Consider the following 8,987-nt stretch of genomic DNA (forward strand, 5'->3'; position numbering starts at 1 on the left):
CCCTTGTATAGACTGGTGCCCTAGAGCCCTTCTATCAGGATCTTTTTTTTAGGACACAACAGGGAAAAAACATCAGAGATAGGAGGGTTTTTTTTTAACATCATTGTTGGTAACTACAGAGCTATAGGTGGTCAGTAATGTTATACAATTAGCTGCCTATATAAACTATCACTACATAGCCAATGTTGGCATTAACAGCTGTTTACTCACCAGTCCAGAAGAAGCGTCGTGAGTTCAGAAAATCAAACGTCATTCCTTTACTCGGCTGTCTCCAGTGCTGGAAATCGATGCCAGTATTAAGTCTGGTTTTGCCTTTATTTTGCCAAGTTTCAGCCATTGTTGTGTCCAAAGGTATTTGGACACTTTGGCCTAAATACATTTCAGAAGTTTTCCTCAGGGTTTGGGCTGGGTTCCCTACTTCCAGAGAAGTCTCATCTAATGCTCCAACGTACAATAATACTTTTGACGATACTGTGCTTCAAGCTTTGAGGCAACAATATGGAGAAGGCTCTTTCCTATTTCAGTATCTTAGCACCTCTATACAAAAAGCCGGGTCCATAAAGAAATAGTTTCCCCCAGATTGGTGCATCAGGAAGAACTGATTGCACTGAACTCTTACCCCAGCTAACGCCTTTGTTAATACATATTAATTAAAACTCTGCATCCACAAAAACTTCTGGAGCCCTCCAAGAGCAAGGCTGTTGCAGGGGCATAATAATACCCTAAGGTCTTGAATGAGATGTGCAACGACTACATAGACATGTTACTTTCCAGTGTCTAGTTTTGTCCAAATGTACGATAAAACAGCCAGTATGGACATCAAACAGGAATATACTTCTGAGGCTAAAGCCATCGAGCAACTGGAGTCAAGATGGGTTCATATATGACTGATCAAAACCACATTAGGAGGCTGGAATAAAACCATAGAGACTGATCAAAATGTTGTATCTCTTCTGAAATATGCTAAAGTCACACAAAGACATAACAGGCGTGAAATTTCCATCGTCTCGCTCTCATACATCAAATCATCCAAACATCCCCAAGGCAAAGGAAAGCTGCGTCATTCGTGGCCATATCCTGATCTAAACTAAACACACAACAAGCATTGATCACAGTCCCTCTTGCCATGTGATGCTCACAAATGACCACTGCATTCAGGCTTGTTTGATTGACCCTCTGCTTTGACCCAGTTGTTACTTTTTGTATGGACTTATTCAGTCCACTCTTGCCTTGATGAATGGGAGGTTTGTTTCTTCATCAGGAATCCTGCAATTGAATTGGTTTGAATCAGGATGTTTTCAGAGTGTAGGGGTCACAGTGTTCATTTCAGCGATGTGCACTGAGAGCGCAGTTACTAATCTGAAGTATTTAGCAATATTAAATAGAACTTTATTTCCTCGTGTTCCTTACAAGGAACAGGATGTTGTGTCCATTAAAAGGAACACAAGGAAAGAAGCTAAATAAATATCACATTTGTTGTTTACAATCTCTATAGAGTCATAACCGTTACAATTTCAATTTACATCGCTGGTTTAAACCTCAAAGTCCGAGACTGATTAATTTATTTGTAGGCTCACTTTTGATTTTGAGTCAGATATTCACCTATGAGTTGATGTGTAAGGACAACACGTTTGCGGTTTAAAACTCTATTTTCTCTTTTCACAAAATTAATGTTAAGCCCTTCATTGGTCCCGGTGAGGCAGAGAAGTGTTTTCTCTACATTCAGCTACAACACAGCAGTTTCAAGACAACATTCAAACATGCATTCAGGCAACATTAACGTAACGTTGTTCCCTCAACTACGAGTCATTGACTACCTTTATGTTTCAGAGAACACTTTTTGAATGAAAATAAAGCGGGAAGAGACACTGTAGTGTGGAAAAAAAAACACACTCGAGCGTCCATCTCCACCAACATCATATGAATAATGTGTCCGACAGAAGCAGGCAAAATCCAACAATTACAGCTGAGCTGAGTCAAAGAAAAACTACAGGAGGTTGTGGTTCTGCCTAAAATGTTAACAGTAAGGACGTTATTTTCAGTCTGGCATTGAGCGTTGTCCTACATTTAAATATATGATAAAGATAATAATAACTTTATTTATATAGCACCTTTAAAAACAAGAGTTTACTCTACAGAGAAGCAAAGCATAGTCATACATGACGTCAATACCGGTAAACATTTAAGAAAACAGGAGGCAAAAAAGACCATACCATGAAGGTAATGAAGACAAGAAAACCAAACAAATAACCAAAACGAGCAAATGGAATAGAAAACAAACAAATAAATAAATGAATAAAATAAACAAACAAGAACAGGGGAACAAAAGAACTGCATAAAAGGACATAAAAGGACGACATCACTTAAATGCAATTCTATAAAAATGGGTTTTAAGAAGTGATTTAAAAGAAGTTAATGATTCTGCAAGATGTTGACTTACAAAAGATTACAAGTGTATAAATGGGCTTAACTTGTGTCCCAGAAACTGTCTGTGAATGTCAGGAACTGCCAAATAATTAATCAAATTTAATGTTATTTTATGTTCTGAAAGAATTTTGTTGGCTCTTGTCCCGTGCTTACGTCTGACAAGAGTTGTGAGACGGAACGAATTCTAATGGTAGCATTTCATTAAGGTGTTTTTGAGTGCCTTGTCATTTTGCCTTTGTAATAAATTCACTGTTTTATGTGGCTTGACCCATTACTTTAAATTTCTATTGACATTTAAAAGTCACTGTTTACTTAGTTCAGCTGATCAACATCTGCCTGGTGTCACTACAGAATCATAAACTAAAGCCGTTATGCCATATTTACTGGCAGCTGTGACGCATTAAGGAACTGTAGAAAGTTACCTTTCCCAACGAGTTTCGCATCATAACAAAAATCCTTTGTTGCAACAGAAATATTTCTACAAACAAACTGGAGGGACTTTCCTAAGAAGTCTCCTCGTTTATTCCTCCTGTACAACAGTTAAAGCAGATTTGATACTTAAAATATTAATCAAACTGATTGAAATGGCATTTATGGCTAATTCAATTTGTGAAGAGAGAACTTATTGTATCATAACTAAATGCTGGTGAAACTGATTTTTTTTTTGTGGCCTGTTTTACCTGAACAGGTTTAAAGTTGGTAATAACTTAAAGTTGCCAATCAATATTTGTGTGTCTCCAGACTCTGGTTGAAGAGCCAGAATAGAGTGTGTGTGCTGCATCTGACCCATCATTTCCTGTCTAATAAAATCTCTTCTAAAGAATAAACTTTTTTTCCAAGAAATGAGGAATTAGCAGTTTGCTCAACATCAACACTTTGCCTAAACTGAACAGTGTGCCTTCCTTAATGGCACTTTAGCCACGCCTCTATGCACATGATTTCAAAGCTGAACAAGAATAAATTTATTAAAATGTAAATAAAAAGCCTCATTTGGAATTCCACATCCTTCTTCCAAAGCTGCTAGGACATACAGTTAACTGTAGAGTTCCTCTGCTGGTTGGATGATTTCTGATAGCCTCTCCTTCTCTGATCAGTGAAGCAGATGGTGGTTTCTCTTATCTGAGCTTATAAAATAAAATACATCTTCTCCACTGCTGTTTTGAAAAAACACACAGACAGGTAGATATGGGAAAACAGGACTACTAGTTAAAATATTATCACCAGGACCTTGTACAACATCGGAATCTTTCTCTTAAAAGTGGTTTCGAGTTGAAATGCCACCCAATGTCAGCATCTGTTCTTTGTTTTTGCCAGTTTGGACTGGGAGAGGATGGAGCGCTGTCCTCGGCCAGGAAGGACAAATGATAAATCACCCCACAAGGTTATAATTTTTAAACATTATCTCGCCCTCGTGGCGAGCACTGGTACAACTCATCTCTCTGCGATGCAGCAAATTCCATCAGCGTCTCTGGAAATCTGCATCAGTTACATCAAACCGGCTTTCTGTCAGACTTTTAAATAAGTGCAAACTAGAAGGAAATGATATTCATTACATTCAGAGAGCCATGCAGAGTGTGGGGTAGATTATTTAAATTTCATTTCACGGTAGACAATTCTTTTTTAAATAAATGTACATTTTGTTGTAATTTGAATTCCCTCCAGCTCGCGTTCAGCTGCAGCCTTTGGCCTACAGTGAAAGAACAGTCTGCAGCGCTGGGATCACACAGACAGAGAGAAACAAACAAGTTAGAGCAATCACACACCTACGGGCAGAGATTATCCTCACTCGAGACATCTGTCCTCTTGAGAAGAGAGCTCTTTTCACTAAGCCTAAATACACAGCAGACTGTAAATAAAACATGTATGCCACACAGGCAATAGGAAAAGCAAATAAACAACACAACAAAACAAATAAGCTGTTAAGTATACTATCTGTAGCGATGAATCAAAAGTTCCTTCAAAGATAAACTATTTAAGAGCTATTTTTTTTAGTAATCTCTGTCTCTTTCCCAACATGCCACAAAGACCAACAGTCTTCATGAAATAGATGCCATAAATTATTTTGTCTAAAATTAGGAGCTAGCAGTAAGCCTGACTTCTCTATACAGTCTCTAAATTTACACAACAACAAAACTAGAAAGTAAGTAAAACTAGAATTACTGCGTTGCCGTTCTATGCCTCCTCCTATCAGTCACGTTGCAGTTTACATGTTTCATGTTTATACAGACTCATATCAGATATGTCATGAAGACTTTGACATTTTAAAACATGAATGCTGCACACATCAACCCAACAGCACAGAAGATCTAAACAATCACCACAGTTTGAAGGTGGACGCCTAAGATTAGTGTCACAGACTCAGTATCTCTCCAACCGTGAATTAGGTTGATAATCTCTCCTTCTGTTCCCGAGTTACGGTGTTGAATAATGGACAGAAAAGTGTTGTCACAGAACATTATGACTTCACAATGAAGTTTATCCATTGACCTTTTGGATATCCTACAGATCCTATTAGAGCTTTGTGTGAAATTGTCATAATTAGTGTACAAGTTCTTTAGTTGTGGACACGTGGTTTTGTGACCTTTGACCACCATAATCTAATCAGATCGTCCTCGAGTCAAAGTGAATGCATGTTTTACATTTAAAGAAATTTCCTCAAGGTGTTCCTGAGATATTGTGTTCAGAAGGAAGGGACAAACAACCCGAAAACATTATGCCTCCTTCCGCGGCTGTTGTCGGCACAGAGGCATAAGATGTAACGGCTCAGTCACATCTGAACCTATAGTTTGTGGATTCCAGAGTTTTCAAACAATTCCTGACTTCCATCGCTGGGTTTTGTGACTCTATGGTTCGTAGTCTTTGCTGCACTGACTGCCGCAGCCTGTTGTTCAGCTTTGTCTAAATCACTGCGTTTTATTTGTCTCCGTTTTCTCTTTCAATTGTATACAACTTTTAAAGAAGCTAAATCTAAAACTATTATACAAAGAACTGACAACATACATGTGGATTTGAAGTCGGACATATATTATTATATCATACAAAAATATAAAACACAGCAGTGTCAGTTGTCCTATTCAATCATAATCTACAGCAACACGATAATCTAAAACTCATCTCACCTCAGTGTAACAGGAAATAAGCAGCAGGTGGAATTAAAGGTTCATTTAATGCCGAGGGCTTTGTCTAGAAAGTTTGCAAAGTTCTGTGGCTGTCCAGGTAAGAAGGGCTGGAGAACAGAGAGGTCCATGGTCTTCAGAGTCTCTGTCAGGGTGCTGAAACATTCATCAACACAAAAAATGCCTATTACCTTTGGTTTATCTGGATAATCTCACACGAACAAACAGCATCAGTTCTGACAGGAACTCATACCTGCACGTGCAGTAGAGCAAGTGGGAGTCCATGTGCAGCCGTCGGGCCAGCTCCAGTTGGTGGTTGTTCATCAGCTTGTCGTTGACGACGACCAGCAGAGGTTTGCCTGCACCGAGAGCCTCCAAACAACTTCCGGCCCCTGAGGAGAAAAAAAAAAAAAACAAGCTCAAGATTATTTTTGCTGACCAGACCCAAACAATATTTAGCTGATACTTTAGTGATCTGCATTTGCACTATTTTCCATGCTCCATCAATTAAGCAGAGTAAGCAGTGACAGGCCTGAATTTCAGCCCAATGTGTGAATCTCGTATTCAGAGTGTTCAGCCAAACTTGGTCTGTGTGATTTCAACTGTTTGAACATCCTCCTGTTTTAATATTACATATACATCCTCTGATGCCCTCATGTTGTATCAGGCTGCGTTAGTCATCAGTTTCCTGTTTGCACACCGCCAACATACCTGTATTTACTTTTACTTTGAAGTCTGCATAGACATTAATGTCTTCTGGGCAGGTCATGAATTATTTTTAAACTCTACTTATTAATCTGCACTCTGTTAAAAAAAAAAAAAAAAATTAAATAGAGAGTAGTTTGATTTTTTTTTTTTGAACATCTGCAGGTTCTCAGCACAGTACATCTGTGCTGAGAACCTGCTCAACATCTTTAAAATGACCTCACCTGCGTGGCTGATGACGAGGTCAGCCTGCTTCATGTCCTCTGCGATGGAGTCTTTGAATCGAAAAGCCTCCAGTCTGATGTGTGGACAGCTGTCAGCAGCTGGAAGAAGAGATCCTCTTCCAACCTGAAGAACCAAACGCTCATATCCACGAGCCTTTAAAGCCTGTGCGGAGAAAGAAATAACTCTGTGTCAATGAAGTTGTTTTTATAGAGAAGCACTATTTTCAAATAATACAATTAAACTACACACTGCATGTTACGGCCATTTTTTTTTTTTTTTTTTTTAAAGATCCTGGAAAGAGGCATTCACACAATATGACTTCATCAGGTGACGTCTTCAAATATACCCCACTTGTCACAACTGGGGCACAACTTTATTGAAGATATTCAAAGTACATGTAGGAAAACATGCAATAAATCATTGTATTGTCAACAATGAAACAGACAAAGGGGGCACTGAAGGCAGATCTAAACCCAAATCAAACCAAATATAAAACTATTAAAGCAACAGACATTTATAAAACTGCTGTAACGAGGCCATTTTTGGAGAAGCAATCAAAAAGGTATTAATAAAACAAGATTAAAGGCCAGGGTTTCTCCATTTCCAAACATTACATTCTCCACTCATAACTGTACTGTTTTTCCCATGAGAATATATGCTCGTGTTTTCATTTGGGACACATTTTAGGAATAAAAAGACAGGTTGTCCGACAAACAGCAATATTTCTATTTTTAGTGCAGCGTTTCGACTTGTGCAGCCGCGCTCTTTGTCCTGAACCTCTACTGTTCACACACAGCTCCGATTTTTGTTTTGCACACTTTGTATTAACTGCAGTAAATGTTGGTGAAAAGATGCCTCTTGCCGAACGTCACTCACCTGCGCAGCCTCAGAGGACGTGACGCTTTCAATGAGCTCATCGAAGCTCGTGGTGCCGACAGTTACAAACACCGTCTTCATGTCTGCTCGGCAGTTTTTCAACCTAATTGTCAAAGATTTTAAGAACTTTTCGGACACCTCATCCTTTATCTTATGTCTGCAGCCACAGACCTGACGGCTGCTTCCGCCTCGGACCAGATGACGTCACAGCCGTGGTGTTAAAATGTGTTGTGCCGCCACCTAGAGGTCCGGAGGTGTTCCCTGCAGGCCGTGATGTGTCTTGAGCTGCAGCGTGGAAAAATACCAGTTTACTGCATGTAAACTGTATCGATCCACAGAAAGTCTTGGTTGTGATGCTTCTGAGCCTCTTTACACAGTCATTTTAAATAATAATAGGATATAAATCAAATATACCTTCCTGATGATGATCCATGAAGTGTTGTTCGCGTCATTTATCCTTAAAAAGGTAGCATGTTTAAAAAACAATATCAAAACACCCATCGTCAGATGATCAGACAGAATTCCCATTTTGTTTCCTTCATCAAAAAAAACAAAAACAAAACATTTTGCAAATACAGTAGGCGCACAGGACATGGTGAGCAGACTGTATTGATAAAAAAAAAACAGTAAACCTACATCAAGATATAATGTTCCCACAGAATATCTCTGCAGGCTACTTTATTTTTGAATGGTCATATTGATTAGATGACCGGGAGATGAGGCAAAGCGGACCCACCAACACTGGACCAGTGGGTACAAACAGTCGAGGAAATCTGATGGAAGAACTGATTTGTATTGTCACTGCAAAAGGCTCAAATGGGGAAAAAGTGAGACACATTAACATCATCTCAAATGAAATAAGCAAAACTGAACTGAAAGACAATGCTATGCACATGTGATTTGTATGTTTTCCCTTTGTGCTTGTTTGTCTTTATTTAGCATATTAAAAAAGAAAACAGTAAAATCGACATCATACTGAAGGGCCTTTTTCCACACAAGAGATTTTGTCACGTCGCATCAGAAGGAAAAGCACCGCTGTAAATAGTTGCTTCCTTATCAACCTTACTCACAGCAGATGTTTTGATCCATCGTAGCAGGAAAATCACAGGTGTAACTAAAAACACTAAAAATCTTTTTTAAAAAGGCATTTCCCACAACAAGAAGTCAAATCTCTGCTGTGAAAAAGGTCCATTGTTCATGTTGGCTCAGTGTCACACAGTCATGACTTGCTGTGATATTTAATAGAACTGAGCCACCGTCAATAACACCTGTACTTTTCCTATTATGGCAAATCAAATGTCTGCAAACAGAGTAACTACCGGAGGGCCACACCTGCAAAGCTCCCTGAAGAGCTCACCACACTCATGTTTCACTGTGTGGCGATGAAAGCAGGACCGGTGGCTGGGAGCACAGCTGGACAAACCCTGAACAGAAGCATGCGGCTTTTAGTTCGCTGTGTGGTGATCTGAAATGTCAAGAGCCTCAATGTACAGGAAATGGAAGTCAATGAGGCTTTAGAAGAGCAGAAAAATAAGCTTAATAGCAAAAGAAGGAAGTTTCTGAAGACAATACTGAAGTTTGTCCACATTATGAACAATTTTAGAAGGGGCATTCACCTGCTGTGGTGGACGTTAACAC

The 8,987-nt window shown here is 39.1% G+C and overlaps 1 protein-coding gene across 2 annotated transcripts; it reads right to left on the reverse strand.

Moving 5' to 3' along the window:
• Positions 1-2,074: 2,074 nt before the first annotated feature.
• Positions 2,075-7,973, reverse strand: LOC138211030 (UDP-N-acetylglucosamine transferase subunit ALG13). 2 transcript variants are annotated; one of them, XM_069170580.1, is made up of 6 exons: positions 7,764-7,973; positions 7,350-7,634; positions 6,473-6,635; positions 5,797-5,935; positions 5,547-5,699; positions 2,075-4,140 (listed from the first exon to the last, which is right to left on the reverse strand). In XM_069170580.1, exons 2-5 carry the CDS (start codon positions 7,428-7,430, stop codon positions 5,588-5,590), a joined length of 495 nt encoding a protein of 164 aa, XP_069026681.1. In that variant the 5' UTR covers positions 7,431-7,634; positions 7,764-7,973; the 3' UTR covers positions 2,075-4,140; positions 5,547-5,587. The 2 variants fall into 2 exon arrangements, with proteins under 2 accessions (XP_069026681.1, XP_069026680.1); XM_069170579.1 differs by having other exon boundaries at positions 2,075-5,699; positions 7,764-7,972.
• Between the last annotated feature and the right edge of the window lie 1,014 nt (positions 7,974-8,987).

This window comes from Embiotoca jacksoni, unplaced genomic scaffold, assembly GCF_022577435.1.
Source record: "Embiotoca jacksoni isolate LCO1_2020_lvr unplaced genomic scaffold, fEmbJac1.0.p SCAF_5, whole genome shotgun sequence".
NCBI classification, from domain to species: Eukaryota; Metazoa; Chordata; class Actinopteri; family Embiotocidae; genus Embiotoca; species Embiotoca jacksoni.